The 17,635-nt window shown below is 40.7% G+C and overlaps 1 protein-coding gene across 1 annotated transcript; it reads right to left on the bottom strand.

Moving 5' to 3' along the window:
* Positions 1-11,578: 11,578 nt before the first annotated feature.
* lrrc15 (leucine rich repeat containing 15) lies at positions 11,579-14,869 on the bottom strand. The gene is given in 3 exon segments (XM_067995277.1): positions 11,579-12,600; positions 12,602-13,827; positions 14,837-14,869. Coding segments are annotated over 2 exon segments (1,980 nt in total). The 5' UTR covers positions 13,823-13,827; positions 14,837-14,869; the 3' UTR covers positions 11,579-11,841.
* Positions 14,870-17,635: the final 2,766 nt, after the last annotated feature.

The following is a 17,635-nucleotide window of genomic DNA, read 5'->3' as shown; positions in this document are numbered from 1 at the left end:
CTTTTCCCAAAGGTAGGGGAGTCTATAACAAGAGGGCATAGATTTAAGGTGAGAGGGGAGAGATACAAAAGGGTCCAGAGGGGCAATTTTTTCACTCAAATGGTGGTGAGTGCCTGGAACGAGCTGCCAGAGGCAGTAGTAGAGGCGGGTACAATTTTGTCTTTTAAAAAGCATTTGGACAGTTACGTGGGTAAGATGGGTATAGAGGGATATGGGCCAAGTGCAGGCAATTGGGACTAGCTTAGTGGTATAAACTGGGCGACATGGACATGTTGGGCCGAAGGGCCTGTTTCCATGTTGTAAACTTCTATGATTCTATGATCCGGTAAGCTTTTTTAACCGCTTCCTCAATCTGTCCTGCCACCTTCAATGATTTGTGCACATATACCTCCAATTCATTACTTCTAAATTGTCAAGCAGAATTCCTAATAACAACAATGAAGTTAGTGAAAATCACTTAGTTATACGCAGTTTGAGTGGAGTAACCGTTAACTCACATATCCGGCAGTGGTGACACAAACTCTGTTCAACAAACTGTTGCTTTACCGTAATCAGCCCTGTGCATGGTTTCCTGCTTCTCATTGCATTTCTAGAATTACACTAGTGCTCTGAAAGATATAATCATTGGGGTTGAATTTTTGCAGAGTTCTCCTGATCGTCCTCTGTAACTTCAGCGGAAGATCTGGCGGAACCTCAGAAAGACGACCCTAAGAAAGTTATTCCTATCAGGTCTAAGTACTTTGTTTTTTGAATTAGGTACTGGAACAAGAAAGAAGTGAAGCAACTGTCACCAACTTATTAACATTTGACCATTTTATGTCCTGACATGCATCTGTTTAAATTGAACAACACCTTGGAACAAATCACCATGGTTGGTCAAACAACAATATAGGCAGAAAGGGATAGGGATGGACTGGCTGCCCCCAAAAAGACACGGCATTCTTTGGGATTCTCACAGAAAAAGGGGACGCCGATAATACAGCGCTATGGAACTATTCACAGGGGCACTCGGGAAATCTCCCGATTTCCCATATGGTCAGTCCACCCTTGGAAAGGGTTTTGCTTTGCTAAATTAATGGTATGAAAGATCATGATTTTGATCCCCGCATCAGACAGTTGCTAAAGGTTTTGGAAGGAGAGAAAACATTAAAGGAAGGTAACACTGTCTCAAGCTGAACCAGAGTGTTCGCAACCTTGGCATTCTATTTGACCAGCTGATTTTCTGATCCCACTTCCTCTCCATCACCAACACCGCCTACTCCCACCTCCGTAATATCACCTTGTCTATATCCCTGTCTAAGCCATCTGTGCTGAAACCATCATTGATGCTTCAGTTCCTCCAGACTGAATTATTCCAATGCTCCCCTGGCCAGCCTCCCATCTTCCACCCTTCATAAGTATGAGCACATCCAAAATTCTGCTGCCCATATCCTAACTTGCATCAAGTCCCGTTCATCCATCACCCCTGTGCTTGCTGATCTACATTGGCTCCCGGTCCACCAACGCCTTGATTTTAAAATTCTCATCCTCATGTTAAAATCCCACCATGGCCTCGGCCCTTCCTATCTTTGTAATCTCCTTCACCTCTACAACTCTGAGAATTCTGTGTTGCTCCAACGTCTGGCCTCTTGTGCATCCCTGACTTCCTTCGCCCCACCACTGGCAGTTGTGCCTTCAGCTGTCTAGGTCCTAAGCTCTGGAATTCCCTCAGGAAATCTCTCTCCTCAAAACCTACCTCTTTGACCAATCTTTTGGTCACCTATCCTAATGTCTCCTCCTTTGGCTCGGTGTCCATTTTTGTCTGATTACACCCTTGTGAAACACCTTGCAACATTTTACAATGTTAAAGACTCTATATAAATGCAAGTTGTTGTTGTTTTTGTGGTAAAGAGCTTAAGAAGCTGTATTAAGAGTGAATGTTGAAAAGTTAATAAAGCTTAAGTGTTTACTCTAAAAGTAGCAAACTTGTAAAGTGTATCACAGTTATCTAACAACTCAAGTATCTGAGAACAGAGAGAGAGAAAAGTAATTATATAACATTAGAGATAACATACAAGCAAGTTAAGTGAAGTTAGGATGAGAAGGTGACTAACCACAGGCTGAGGTGGGAAAAAAAAGAGGACGTTAGCCAGTCTATTAGATGGACAAGGTTGTATGTCTGTACTTACACCAGAAAAGTAGCTTGGTGATTGGGGACATAGAGCATAACTGTTATGCTGTTGTAAAGCAAAGTCTAGCTATCATTGAGGTACTACAATAAACTTAGCCTATCTTTGTGCCTGCAATGATGTAGTCTCTGTCAGCTAATAACATCTACCTAAATACTTTATGTACTCCCCAATGCCTTACTTTGTAACAGCGCTAACTGGTGTTAATATAGATGTGCTAATAAAGTAACGTGTCTGACTTCATCTTTGATGAATATAGAAATGATGAGGGCAATGCGATTGGTGTGTATATGGACTTTCAAAAGGTTTTTGATAAACTGCCACATAACAGGCTTGTCAGCAAAATTGATGCCTATGGAATAAAAGGGGCAGCAGCAGCATGGATACGAAATTGGCAAAGTGACAGGAAACAGAGTAGTGGTGAACAGTTGTTTTTCATGACTGGAGGAAGGTATACAGTGGTGTTCCCCAAGGGTTGGTACTAGGACCACTGTTTTTTTTATATATATATTAATGACTTGGATTTGGGTGTACAGGGCAGAATTTCAAAATTTGCAGATGACACAAAACTTGGAAGTGTAGTAAACAGTGAGAAGGATAGTAATAGACTTCAAGAGGACATAGACAGGCTGGTGGAATGGGCAGATGCAAGGCAGATGAAATTTAATGCAGAGAAGAGCAAAGTGATACGTTTTGGCAGGAAGAATGAGAGGAATGGTACAATTCTAAAGGGGGTGCAGTCATAGGGAGACCTGGAGTTTATATGTGCACAAATCTTTGAAGGTGGCAGGACAGGTTGAGAGCGCAGTTAAAAAAGCATATGGGATCCTGGGCTTTATAAATAGAGGCATAGAGTACAAAAGCAAGGAAATTATGTTGAATCTTTGTAGAACATTGGTTTGGCCACAACTGGAGTATTGTGCCAATTCCGGGCACTGCACTTTAGGAAGGATGTGAAGGCCTTTGAGAGGGTGCAGAAAAGATTTACTAGAATGGTTCCAGGGATGAGGGATTTCAGTTATGTGGATAGACTGGAGAAGCTGGAGTTGTTCTCCTTCGAGCAGAGAAGGTTCAGAGGAGATTTGATAGAAGTGTTCAAAATCATGAAGGGGTTAAAGTAAATAAAGAGAAATTGTTCCCTTTGGTGGAAGGGTCGAGAACCAAAGAATACAGATTTACAATGATTGGCGAAAGAACCAAAAGTGACGTGAGGGAAAACTTGTTTACTGCGAGTAGTTATGATCTGGAATGTGCTGCCTGAAAAGATGGTGGAAGCAGATTCAATCGTGGCTTTCAAAAAGGAATTGGATAAATACTTGGGAAAAAAATTGCAGGGCCATGGGGTAAAAGCTGGGGAATGGGACTAACTGGATTGCTCTTATGAAGAGCCGGGACAGGCTCGGTGGGCCGAATGACCTCCTTTTGTGCCATAACTATTCTATGATTCCAATCACCTCCCTCAGTAGCATACTGCTGATTGGATTGGCTTGAGTTACTGTTAATATAGTTTGGGACTGGGTAACGCAGCTTCCGACCACATATCCACTCCGTCACCAAGACCACCTACTTCCACCTCCATAACATCACCCATCACCACCCCTGCCTCAGCTCATCTGCTGCTGAGACCCTCATCCATGCTTTTGTTACCTCTGGACTGGGCTATTCCAATGCTCTCCTGGCCTCCATCTTCCACCCTCCATAAACTTGAACTCATCCAAAACTCTGCTGCCCATATCCTAACTCACACCAAGTCCCATTCTCCCATCACCCTTCTACTCACTGACCTACATTGGTTCCCGGTTCGGTATTGCCTCGATTTTATAATTCTCATCCTTGTTTTCAAATCCCTCCATGGCCTCGTCCCTCCCCATCTCTGTAACCTCCTCCAGCCCTACAACCCTCCGAGATCTCTGCTCCTCCATTTCTAGCCTCTTGTGCATCCCTGATTTCCATCGTTCCACCATTGGCGGCCGTGCATTCAGCTGCCTAGGCCTTAAGCTGTGGAATTCCTTCCCTAAACCTCTCTGCTTCTCTCTCCTCCATTAAGACTCCTTAAACCTACCTCTTATCTCTCCTAATACCTCCTTATGTGGCTCAGTATCAAATTTTGTTTGATAACGCTCTTGTGAACAGCCTTGGGACATTTGACTACATTAAAAGGTGCTATATAAATACAAGTTGTTGTTGTAAATCTCCATCCCAATTCCCTGATATGGATTATAGAAAAGGGGGTAAAAGAGTCGTCTAACACCCCTTGGTGAATATTCCTTACATAATTTATGGTTTTACCATTCCCAGCATTCTTACTTTTTATAAATTTTGTTTAAATATAAATAAAATAAAAATGTTCAAACTCAGGAAAAATGCCCCCTTAACTCACCTGCAGTACCCTTGCTTTTATTTTTGTTCATGGATTTTTATGCTTTTGAATAAAGAAATATTAAAAACCATGAAGATCCATCAAACGCAGGGTTAAAATTCCAAAGTAACCACCCGCAAAGAGATGTTTTTATATGCAAAGATCATTCGGTGCCTTTTTCAAAATTTAAATGTTGCCATCTCAATTTTTTAAAAATGACTCCAGGTTCATCAGTGGTTGTGGAGTGGAGGAACAAATCAGGTTTATTTGGTGAGTATTTGAGCCTCAGAGAACAGGAAGGTCCCATGGATCAATTTTCATTGCAAGTCGAGTTAGCTGATCTCAGTCAAGGTACCAATAGGAACACTATAAATGGTCATAGTAGCCCAAGTTAATAAGGGGAAAATCATCCACGATTGCCACTCCTGACCACTATTCAGTGGTGAGTACTGAAAGTGTGCATGTGTATAGCAGGTGAGTACAGGATTGAGCTCAGTTGTGATGCCTTCCATGGAAACTGCTAGTCAAGACTGTCAAAGCTCACTTATAAATAATAATCATTTGGGTGAGGTGTGAGAGGGTGATCAGCAAGCACCCACCTTCTGCCTCTTGGGAATAGATTGGGAGCTAAATTGCTACCATTGCAGCTCATCTGTAAAGAGACCTTTTCAACAGGCAGAACTAAGGCCAGTCTCCAGGAGATAAACAATTGGCTAGAATTTTCTAAAAACTTGTGCCATAGTAATGTTCACCCTATTGTGACTACAATTTTAAAATAACTGCCCAGAAAATTAAATCCCTTGTTGACCCCACAGAGATGTGATGGGTATGTGATGAGCAGAAAGCAGCAAGAATCGCAAATGCATTTAAATGGCCTCCATGGAAACTGCATAAATATGAAAATAGATTGTCTCACCCAACCCCAACATTAACATTGTGATTTTCCCCTCTGATCACAAAATCTGTCTTTCAACCCACTTTCACCAAGAGAGGAGAGGAGGGTGGGTGGCACTGGGCCAGGGCTGATTTTCTTCAGTACAGCTTCCTCCTCCACAGAGAAGACAATCGGCTCTAGCTCAGTGCCACCCACCCCTTCCTCCTCCTCCTCCCCCTTCCCCCCCCCTCATCTCTTCCCCCACATCCCCCTCTCTGCCCCACTGTGAAAAAAATGAACTCGGACCCATTACACACCCCTCCCACTGAGAAAATCAGCCCCGACCCAGACATCATCCACCAGATGTCCTTCAAATGCAAAATTTGCTTAATAAAAAAAGGTCAGTCACTGATATGGATCCTGAAATCACAAATAATTTTCTAATCTCTAATTCACCCTAGGAATTTGCAAGAAGCTACAAAATGAGATTCCCGCAAGTTATATTTGAGTAGTGCCCTCAAAGCGATGGTTAGGTTAGCTGCTAAATGCCACAACTATGCTTTAATTCCAGACCAACGAGCAATGTGAAGGAGACCTGCTAGTATTTCAAAGATATAAACACTTTCCATAAGTATAACCATATACTTTATTTACTTCATGTACATCACCTGGGAAGTCAAAAAAAAAATCTGAAAACAGCAATTTTATATTCCCAGCTGTGTGGGAACAATATTCAACATGATGGGATTATGCTACAGTAAAAATGTGTTTTCATACTTTTCATTGCAATAACATTCGAGTCAGATCACAAAGTTTTTGGTGTGCGTACCAAGTTGCTATTTCACAGCAGCTTATGGAAGAAGTAGTTTCTAAAGACTTAACTTCAAACAACCTTTACAAATAACAACAAAATAGGTCTACTAAAATTGTAAATTATATATATTACCAGTCTAATTTTGTGCTTTTACTGCCTGTGAGGAATGATTACACAGCCATCAGGACTTACTGTTTTCTTTTCAGATCAAAAAATTGTATTTTTAAAAAACTAGCAGGTATGGAAAAAAAGATTTGAAGCAGGGTTTTGGGAAGAACAAGCCAGTGGGATTCATTTTGGATTGCTTTAGCAAAAAGCTGGCACTGACATTATAGGCAGGGATTAGGGCAAGCACCAAACATGCTTGACATCAGCAGCACGAGTCCCGGGTGAATGGACTCCTTCAATGCTATATGGCTCTATGCCATTTGGAATGTCTGCTCTTAAAAGTACAGTTCCGTTGCTGAAGTTTGACCCCCATCACAACAACATAAGAAATTCTGTTCCAGTAAATCTTCATTGTAAAACTTTTTGTGTTTTATGTTGGGGTAAAGACGACCAAAGTTTTTAAAATCAGCACTTTCCAAAAATCATTTCAATCCTGACTGCTTGGCAAGTTAAACAGCAATAAAATAGAACAGGTATTGTACAAATTGAAAAGTTATACAATAGGATTTTAACCATTTTGTAATTTTATAAACAGAACCTTGAGGTACACATTGGAAATTAATACATAAAATGTTTATATACAAAAATTAAATGATGCACTATTCAAGCAATGACTAAATTGTCAAAAATCCATTTCATAATTATGAAAGTTTTTTTCTCCCCGAGTTTTACCTGAAATCCTAAAAACAAAGCTCAATGCCAAAGCCAGTTCCGTTACGGATACATCACATCTGTTCCGTCCTACTTCTGCCCTGTGTAATTAAGTAACTCTAATATTTTATACATTTTGCCCACAATCCTATACATTTACATAATATAAATAAAACCCGTATTTTGTATTTAGCACAGCTACTGAAACTATTCTAAAGAAGCAACACTGCATCAAACAGCAAATACTCATTTTAATCAGAAGCTTCATTTAGGCTGGAGTTTAATTCATTTGGATATAAATTAAACAATTTACCTCAGTTATCAAATATTACGACTTCTAAAATGAACTGGCTGATTTCAGTGCTATAGAACTATTGCTTTTATTGAACATACTTACGTACAGAGCCAGTAGATGGACTGTCTTTGCACCCAGCTCACAGAGGTTGAGTGCCACCTCAATCCCAAGAGGCTGTCATGGACACAGAGCAGCCAGCACCTCACATACTCCTACCATTGGAGAAGGAAGCTCTAGGTCAGGTTGTAAAGCATTTTTATTATTTGTCACCACCATGGGGAAGCAGCGGGATGCTAAACATCAGACACATATACATATACATTTAGGGAAATAAAATTTGGCAGCATTGAAGTTATATTGTGTCCAGAGAATATTCTTGTTCCAGTATTGGCCAATATAGCAGTAGATGATAGCAATGTTATCACTGGCAGTTGAGTAAATGCAATGTAAGTGAAGTGTATTTGTTAATAGTATCATGAAGATATAGAGTGGTTAATGCAATAACTGGATGGAGTACTTAGCAGAATTTTTTGTCAATTAAAGTCTGGCATATGCCTCCAGGGTAGACTAAGGTGCTTCAGTAACTGGGTCTTTTCCTTACTGCTGTTGGTGGTCTTCCATCATGGGACACTGAATATTGATGCTGGATGACAAAAGTTGTGGACCATGCAGTCGCCTGCAATAATCCTGGAGACTTTAGACAGGCTATATTGTGGAATCTCTCTGTCGAGGCATCTGAAACACTGCTTTATCATGCCTGTTCTCTGTACGGTGATGATTCATGTGCACCTCATTGCACCTGTGCTCAGAGATGATTGCAGCTTTTACAGAAGTGTCACAAATCAAGGCTACAAGGCCGTGGTCTCCTGGGAGTCAATTTTACACCTTTTTTGTGGATCAAATAATGGGGTATAGTATAGCCTTAAAATAAAGGAATCATGACTGCTGTCCGGAAAACAGGGATCCTGCTTTGATAGTCACAGCAACAGATGAAAAATGACAGACAGGGAAAGATATACTTGACATCAAGGCAGCATTTGACCGAGTGTGGCACCAAGGAGCCCTAGTAAAATTGAAATCAATGGGAATCAGGGGGAAAACTCTCCAGTGGCTGGAGTCATACCTAGCACAAAGGAAGATGGTCGTGGTTGTTGGAGGCCAATCATCTCAGCCCCAGGACATTGCTGCAGGAGTTCCTCAGGGCAGTGTCCTAGGCCCAACCATCTTCAGCTGCTTCATCAATGACCTTCCCTCCATCATAAGGTCAGAAATGGGGATGTTCGCTGATGACTGCACAGTGTTCAGTTCCATTCGCAACCCCTCAAATAACGAAGCAGTCCGAGCCCGCATGCAGCAAGACCTGGACAACATCCAGGCTTGGGCTCATAAGTGGCAAGTAACATTCGTGCCAGATAAGTGCCAGGCAATGACCATCTCCAACAAGAGAGAGTCTAACCACCTCCCCTTGACATTCAACGGCATTACCATTGCCGAATCCCCCACCATCAACATCCTGGGGGTCACCATTGACCAGAAACTTAACTGGACCAGCCATATAAATACTGTGGCTACGAGAGCAGGTCAGAGGCCGGGTATTCTGCGGCGAGTGACTCACCTCCTGACTCCCCAAAGCCTTTCCACCATCTACAAGGCACAAGTCAGGAGTGTGATGGAATACTCTCCACTTGCTTGGATGAGTGCAGCTCCAACACTCAAGAAGTTCAACACCATCCAAGATAAAGCAGCCCGCTTGATTGGCACCCCATCCACCACCCTAAACATTCACTCCCTTCACCACCGGTGCACTGTGGCTGCAATGTGTACCATCCACAGGATGCACTGCAGCAACTCGCCAAGGCTTCTTTGACAGCATCTCCCAAACCCGCGACCTCTACCACCTAGAAGGACAAGAGCAGCAGGCACATGGGAACAACACCACCTGCACGTTCCCCTCCAAGTCACACACCATCCCGACTTGGAAATATATCGCCGTTCCTTCATTGTCGCTGGGTCAAAATCCTGGAACTCCCTTCCTAACAGCACTGTGGGAGAACCGTCACCACACGGACTGCAGCGGTTCAAGAAGGCGGCTCACCACCACCTTCTCTAGGGCAATTAGGGATGGGCAATAAATGCTGGCCTTGCCAGCGATGCCCACATCCCGTGAACAAATAAAAAAATATATACTGGTCATTCCTGCCTGTCCCATACCATCGTGATGTCTTGTGCATCACAATATGTATACTCTCCACCCACCCAGAGCCATGCAATCTTCTGGGTGAGACAAAAAAAGTTTAAAAACCCAGCTCAATTGGGGGGAGGGGGGGGACTGGAAAATACCTCTCCAACCCTCTTAGGCGATTAAAAGCTTGTCAAGACCACTCTGGCCCTGATTAATGTTACCAGGTACCCACCTCTTGTACAAATAGTATATTGATGAAGTGTTAGCTCTCCTGGTTCATGAATGTTCAGAAAGAAAATAATGTGCATGGAAAAAGATCTGGGGGTCCTGCTAGACAATAAATTGAAGTTATTACAACAATGCTCAGCAACAATGAGTGAAGCAAATCAGATCTAGTGATGTATTAAAAGGTCAATATTGAGCCAAAAGTGAGGTGATCCTGCCACTTTGTAAATCATTGGTGCGTCTGCACTTAGAATATGCTGTACAGTTCTGGTCGTCACAGTACAAAAAGGATATTGCAGTTATTGAAAGGCTATGGAAGAGAGCAACCAGAATGATTGAGGGGATGGAAGAACTAGATTATAAGGAGCGATTATGTAAATTGGGCATGATTGCACTGGAAAAAGAGGGGGCTAAGAAGTGATATGATTGCTGTTTTTAGGATTCTAAAGGGACTAGATAATGTAGAGCATCACAAACTATTTCAACCTTGTCCAGAACAGTAGAATCATGACCCGTGCTTGAAGGGGGGGGGGGGGAAATTCTAAACTAATTTGCAGAAACAATACTTCAGTGAGCGAGTGGTCAATCTATAGAACAGGCTCCTCTAGGGCGACAGAGGAAGCAGTTAGTATTGATTCATGCATATATAAATTAGATAGATTTCTTTCAGAAAATAAAGTTTTGGGATACAGTATAGCATTAATTTGAGATATAACGTGGTAAGTGTAGCATGCTTGGGAGGAAAAAGATGACTTTGGACTAATGGTTCCCAAAGCTCTCTACTGCTGGGATTTTCCTCGCATGACTGGGCCTGTTGTTGACTAATGAATAGAGGTTGATTGCTATGATTAATCAACAACTCTATTAGCATTGTATCATGCAACTACCAGAATGGACCTTGGCCTTTTTTTGTCTAGCAATTCCTATGTTCCTATTGTGTACAGGAGTGCATAGGGCCACATGGGCCCCACTAATGATACTCTGGACTTTGGGGGATCTAGAAATTTGGAAAAATGGAGTGCCTTATCATGCAGTTGCCAATAGCGCATGGGGAACAATGATAAAGTTGCTAGCTTTGGCAAACAATGTATCGCTCACTGACATAATAAATCTATATACCATAGAATAGAAGCCTCAATGGAACCTGAGGCATACAAAATTAGAGCTATACTGACCTTGACAGTCATTAGCAGTGCTTCATCTGGTGAAGATTGGCTAGAAGTCAGTTTGCAACATGTGGCAGCATTCAGTCATAACCTCTTCTGTGATGTGCAGCCAATGGAAACACAGATCATCAGAAAAAAAAAATCAAGGTATCTGCAACTCTGCCTGTAAATACTATTGGAAGGGTAATGGTGGGTAACTGTAGTCCTCCTCTGGTGCATCATACCTGTCTAGCATTGTTCCCTCCATTCTTCCTCCATAAATACAGAGGGATTCCCAGTTTCTAGGTACAACTGAAAAAATGGCAGTCAAAACCTATGGCACAAAACCTTTTCAATCACTAAAACAAAAGCAAAATACTGCGGATGCTGGAAATTGGAAGTGAAAACAGAAAATGCTAGAAAAAACTCAACAGGTCAGGCAGCATCTGTAGAGAGGGAAACAGAGTTAACGTTTCAGGTCGATGAACTTTCGTCAGAACTGGTCATCAATCTGAAAAGTTAACTCTTTCTCTCTCCACAGATGCTGTCTGACCTGCTGAATTTTTTTTCCAGCATTTTCTGTTTTTCTTTTCAATCACTAAGCAGGTGAAAAGAATGCTGGCAGAAAAGTCTGCAAAAAAAAACTTGAAACACAGACTATTAATTACATGATGTCTGTCAATTTAAATGACTTACACTTTCCAACACCAAACTTAGCAACCCTGGACACCTATATTTTATATCAACAAAATTTAAAGAGTGAATTTTCCACAATCTAAACAGGAAATTGTGTTGACATCTAAATGACATCATAGTTGGCCTGTTTTGGGAAGGAGCTTCCCGTGTCCAACACCTGCCTGACCAGAAATATGCATGATTCGCATTATGAACGGAGACCGATTATATGAATTTTTCATCCAAACTTCTGGCAAATTTAGCCTCATTCATTCCCAGGAAAATCTATCCTGTGGCATCTTGGGCACTTTCAATAAGGCTCAAAAGAACAACAGGTGTAGTGAAGCTCATCTGATGAAGCAACATTTTTCTAACAACAAACAGAATAGATAAAGCAATAATTACAAGGCATAACTGTATAGCAACCAGAAAGATATACAAAAACAAAATGATCTTGTATGGAATTTTTGAAAGTCCCAGAATACCACTATTATTCTTTATCCTCTCATTATGAAACATTGTTTCAATTGTTGAGTTGCTGTTGATTACAGGGGCTGAAGAAGGATCATCCATTGTTGTATAGCTATTGGTCTTCGTAGAGGTGTCTTCACTAGTGAAGAGCAAAGAATCTGTGGCTCCCTGAATGGATGCATCTGTCGCATTCCATGTTTGCGGTATTTCCGATTGTGCCACACACTCAGAATGATGCTGGTCTGTTGTACCATTGGTTGTTTGAAGATAAGTCTCCATTTTTGAGGTATTATTTGTAGGGGAGGTGGAATCAGCTGTGAGCTGTGTTGTTTTGGTGACTGGGCTTGTCAAAGTAACAGAATGCACAGAAAAATTGCAGCTCAGTTGGTTATCATGCAATGTTAGAATAGGTTGGTCATAAAAATCAACTGGAGTTTTACAAATTATTTCATTGGGCTTATTTACCTTCATCTGGTTTTTGGAAGTCCAATTTTTCAGATAAGAAATCCAACAATCACAGTTCCAAGGATTATTATACAAATGAACTTCCTTTATACTTGGTAAAAAATCAAGACAGTCCCTGTGGGACATTTTGCAACCTGTTCTTGTCTAGTAGAATGTAATTCAGGTTATGCAAGTTGTTAAAAATGTTTCCAGAAAGAGAGTAAAGTTGGTTGGAATACAGTGAAAGGTGCTGCAGTTGTTGAAGGTTACTAAATACATCCTCACTTAAAGTAGAAAGATGGTTTTCCTGAAGATAAAGATATCGTAGGTCATTAAGCCCACTAAAAGTATTCTTTGAGAGGATGGCAATTCTGTTTAGGTTCAATGTCAACAATTCTAAATGAGTTAAATTACTGAACACATTATCTGGAAGAGTGACAAGCTGGTTCTTGTACAACAATAATTCCTTCAGTTTTTCCATTTTACCAAATGTGCTGTCTGGAAGTTGCAACAGATCATTAGAATGCATTGACAATTGATTAAGATTGGGCAAGTTATGAAAAATTCTTGGTGGCAGTTCAACCAACCTATTTTTGTATATTAATAATTTGTCCAAGTTCTGCAGTTGAGAAAAGGCATCACTAGAAAGATTTGTAATATAATTAATATGGAGTAAAAGTTCAGTGAGATTTAATAGTTTATCAAAGAAGCCTGAAGGAATATCAGTAAGTCTATTTTCATATAGTCTAAGAACTTGAAGATTTCCTAGCTTGTCAAATATCTTTGCAGGAAGAACACTGATTATGTTTACCCCTAAATGCAGTTTAGTAAGACACCCAAGATGGTCAAAAATGCCACCTGGAAGAGTTTGTAACTTATTTCGATATAAATAAAGTTCTTCCAGGTTTTTGAGGTTATCAAACAGACCTTGGTCTATTTTAGTTAGCTTGTTGCTATTTAAATAAAGTTGCTTAAGATTAACCAGTGTGTCAAGAACTCCAACAGGCAGTACTTCCAACGGACTGTTTGCCACCATGAGTGAATTAAGGTGGTATAGATTATTGAAAGCACCTTCAGAAATATTAGTCAGGAGACTGCTATTCAGCACAAGTTGTTTCAAAAATATTTGACCTGCGAAGCTGTTCTCTTCTATCTTGGTTATCTTTGTGCTTACAATAAACAGAATTGATAAATTTGTTGGTAAAGGTGCAGGTATTTTTGTGAGTATCTTTCCACTTCCAATTCCACAGACAGTGCTAGTAGTAGAGCAATAACATTCCTTGGGACAGCTGAAAGCTTGGTTGAGTATCTGCAAACTCACAAAGATATACAAGCATTGTGCTGTAGCCATTTCACCTGCAAATTGAATGGACACAATAATGTTCCTGTATGAATGTCTCAGAAAACAAGATAAAATAAGATGAACTTACTGTACCTATGCAGAATTGTAATGACAAGTTATGTGCTGAACTCAAACATTTGAACATTCTCCCTTAACGAATTAAAGAGGCTAAAGGTTACCAAAGCAAAAAGGTGAATATATAATACAAGAGAAAATCTAAACTTTGGTCAATTTAAATTTGGGTACATTAAAAAATGTGGATGCCACAAAACTTCCCTCTACAAATATAAAATACATGTTTTTTCTGCTCCTAGCAAAAAAGTTTACTTCTATTATTGATAATGGTTAGTTGTTCAAATTGTAATCTAATGGAGAATTTTTATCTAAGTCCTGAAAGTCCAGCTGGTGGAGGGTGTTCCCCTTAATGGCAGGCTAAATGATGGTAAACACCCATTTCCAGGGACCTAGTTAAGTCAGGGGTGGATGAAGTTTGACTAACCCATGTAGATTAAATAACAGTATCTATCCAATTCGTTTGGGACAGGGTGGATCGGTCTGTATTAGCCTCAGTTTTTAAAATTCTTAGAAACAAAATTTTGGAACTTTCCAAATTTAAACTTTTTATGTTCCTCCATCACAATAAAGGATTATTTCCCCCCCCCCCCCCCCACCCCACAACATTGCTTGCATTTTTCAAAAATATGTCACCCAACTTTTTTTTTGGTAACCATTTATTGTATTACTGATAAATCCTGGCCATTTTGATGAACCCGAATACAGATTGGAGATTTCCCTACAATGGCTCAGTTGGGTAAATGTAGTGTCTACTGTGTAACTGAGCTACACAGCTAGGGAATGAATTTAAAATGCATCTGCATTACATTCTATCTACCATTCCTTATTGCAGCCATTTAATTTGTACAGGTCACTTTGAATGATATCAATCTCCGCTACACTGGTCACATGGTGTATTTTCAGCAAACTTTATATTACTCCACTACGAAAGGAAAATGAATGTCTTACCTTCACTGTAAATAGGTCCAGCTCAGAGAAGAGTAAGCGTGTAATAAATGGCTGTTCTTAAACAAGCAATTTAAGGCAATCCAAGACAATGACTTTGTAATTTTCAAAAGGATGTGTGGCTTTAGCACTCATGATAAAGAAGTAGGCAGGAAGCCCTGCTACCATGTGATACAAGTGGCAAGAATTTGCTATGCACAATATAATAAACAATTTTGTACCGACTCAAGGTATTTTTTAAAATATACTCATTATATTGATATATGGATGATGATATAGTTGGCTCAATTTATGTATTAATGGTTCTTGTCTACTTGCATGTGCATATTGGCTGCCACTCCAACATAAGCTCTTCTGCCTCTCACACTGAAGCATTTTTATGCCACTACCACAAATTCCTACCTCTCCTCTCTCCAGTATCTCTCTCTCTTTTCCCTAACTTACTGTATCATTCCACTCTCTATTTTCCTACTCATCCATCACTATTCCCCCAGTGTACTCCTATCCTGCCACTGTTCAGGCTTTTATCTCTTTTGCACTGGTTTGTGACCTCCAACTTGCCTCATTCCCCTTTCCCAGCATTTACCCCCTCTGCTGTGCTCCTCAGGGATCAGCCTGACCATTCTCCTTTCAACCCCCATCTCCCCATTCCTCCAGCAACTCTTCCCATCCACCCTTCATTCCTCTCAGTGAATCCTTGGCTGCCCATCATTTCTGAAGCACAAAAAATGCAACCTCTTGTGAACAAGGCCTTCCTCATCCATGGCCTCACTTGGGTAAACACTCCAACATCCTGAGCCTAATCTAATGTGGGTATTACTTTGTAGGTGCCTTTCTCTCAGAGACTACCCTCCCCCAAGCTATACATTCTACCATGTCTCCCACCTAAGGGGTGAGGGCTAACTTAAAAGCATGGTACCTAGTGCAAAGAACAGAAGTAATATCTGATGAAGTACAAAAATCTTAACAATGATTTCCTACCCATACCATTCCCCACTACAACAGCCACCTCTGTGAACTCAAATTTGTGGGACACAGATTAGAGTGCATTTACACTAATACCAACTTGCAGTCTACCAACTGAAACAAAGCCACTGTCCCATTTTGCAGCCAAAACCAATCACTCCAGAATCATCCTGGGGAGCAAAAACTACCCCAAGTTACCTCCACCAACCTCCATGCCCTGCACATTCCACCCACAACTTCAATACTAAATGCAAAGAAATCATGGACTTCTGTTTGTCCACTCCATGTTCTCCTCTTTCCCCATCTATCCATTCATCCAACCCTCCTCCCAAGTCAGTTATCCCCCACACAGATGCTGCAGTTTCACTCCATTGCCCCCAAATTCTCATCAAACTGATTTCTTTCTGTACCATACTACTTACTCCATTGACTGCTTCCTGACCCAGTTTCTCCTTCCTGGAAAAGCTGCTAACAGTGAGTGAGCTGCTTAAGTATAGCTGATCAGTACATCTGTCCTGATCATCCTGGTGGTTGTGTGCTGCCATTTAGGAAGTTGTTTGCAACTGCCTGACAGTCCTTTTGTGCCTAGATCACCTAGTTCCAGGACTTTGCAAATTAACTAGCATTGTGGTTCTGTTATCAGTATTCTTTGTGAATTGAACTTTAAACTGCTATGTACAAGATTTTACTGTGGTCCACTGTGATTTGTATCCTCCAGCCTCAGTTGTTTGATGGCATGTTGCAAAAAGGGGCAAATATTCTCTACATGTTATTGCCCTAAGGATGCAGGAGAGTAAGAATAACATTGGGGAACACTTTTGATGGATGAAGAACAAGCATGTATATAAATGTGGATCCACAGTTCTGATGCCACTGAATTCTCCCACATTTGCTCCCAATGTGACAAACCTGAGAGACTGCATTCACTTGCTCTTCTACCTCCATCCTTGCAGCTTGCACTTGTGCTTTAACAATTGGGTAGCCTTTAGCAAAAAGTACTGCCCCCCACTGGCATCATGGCACAATTTTGCCCTCAAATAAGGGGATACTATTTTTCAGCTTTATAGTGATGCTCAAAAGTAGAAGAGAATTTCAGTACACCTTTAGGAGGTGCCAACTCACCCAATTTTGTGACTCCCAACTAACCAAAGGCCAGCCCATCTCCCTGCACACAGGAACAATATGGAAATGAAGGGGGAAGGGCTTGCTGTTCAAAACTTGTCAAGGTCAACCCTCCCTGCTGTTTGTGTAGATGTGCCTACACCAGAGGTAAATGTAACCCTGATTTTGCAAACCTTAGGGAAACATTTGGAAGATTTTTTTTTTTGCATATATAGATGGCTGTTTTGGTACATCAAAACGTTCTTGCTCTGTAATTATCTCATCTATCTTATCACAGAATAGCAGCCTGCCCTTGTGAACGACACAAAAGAACACAATGATGTACACACGATAACATATCTCATGCCATGTCAGAATTTAAACTTCTGATAAATACAGTTTTTACTTTGCATTTTTTTCTGTCATCAACAAAAACTTACATTTATACAGCACCTTTAACATAGAAAAATGTCAAGATACTTGACCAGGTAATTAAAAAGTGATCAAGTATACAGGGAATCAACACAGCACTGGTTTATCTAATACAGTCCAACACTGGTAAATGCATTACAATGTGCAAATATGGTATACAATTAAGATGAATGCATTGTCTTAGGCAGAGTATTTGGAGAAAAGTAATGGTTCAATAAAAATTTGATTTGTTTAAATGCACTGCTCCCCCTCTCTCTCCCTCCTCCAATGCTAAAATCAAAAAAAATCTAGCAGCTACAGTCA

Source organism: Heptranchias perlo, chromosome 13 (genome assembly GCF_035084215.1).
Source record: "Heptranchias perlo isolate sHepPer1 chromosome 13, sHepPer1.hap1, whole genome shotgun sequence".
NCBI classification, from domain to species: Eukaryota; Metazoa; Chordata; class Chondrichthyes; order Hexanchiformes; family Hexanchidae; genus Heptranchias; species Heptranchias perlo.
This window is presented reverse-complemented; position numbering and strand designations above follow the sequence as displayed.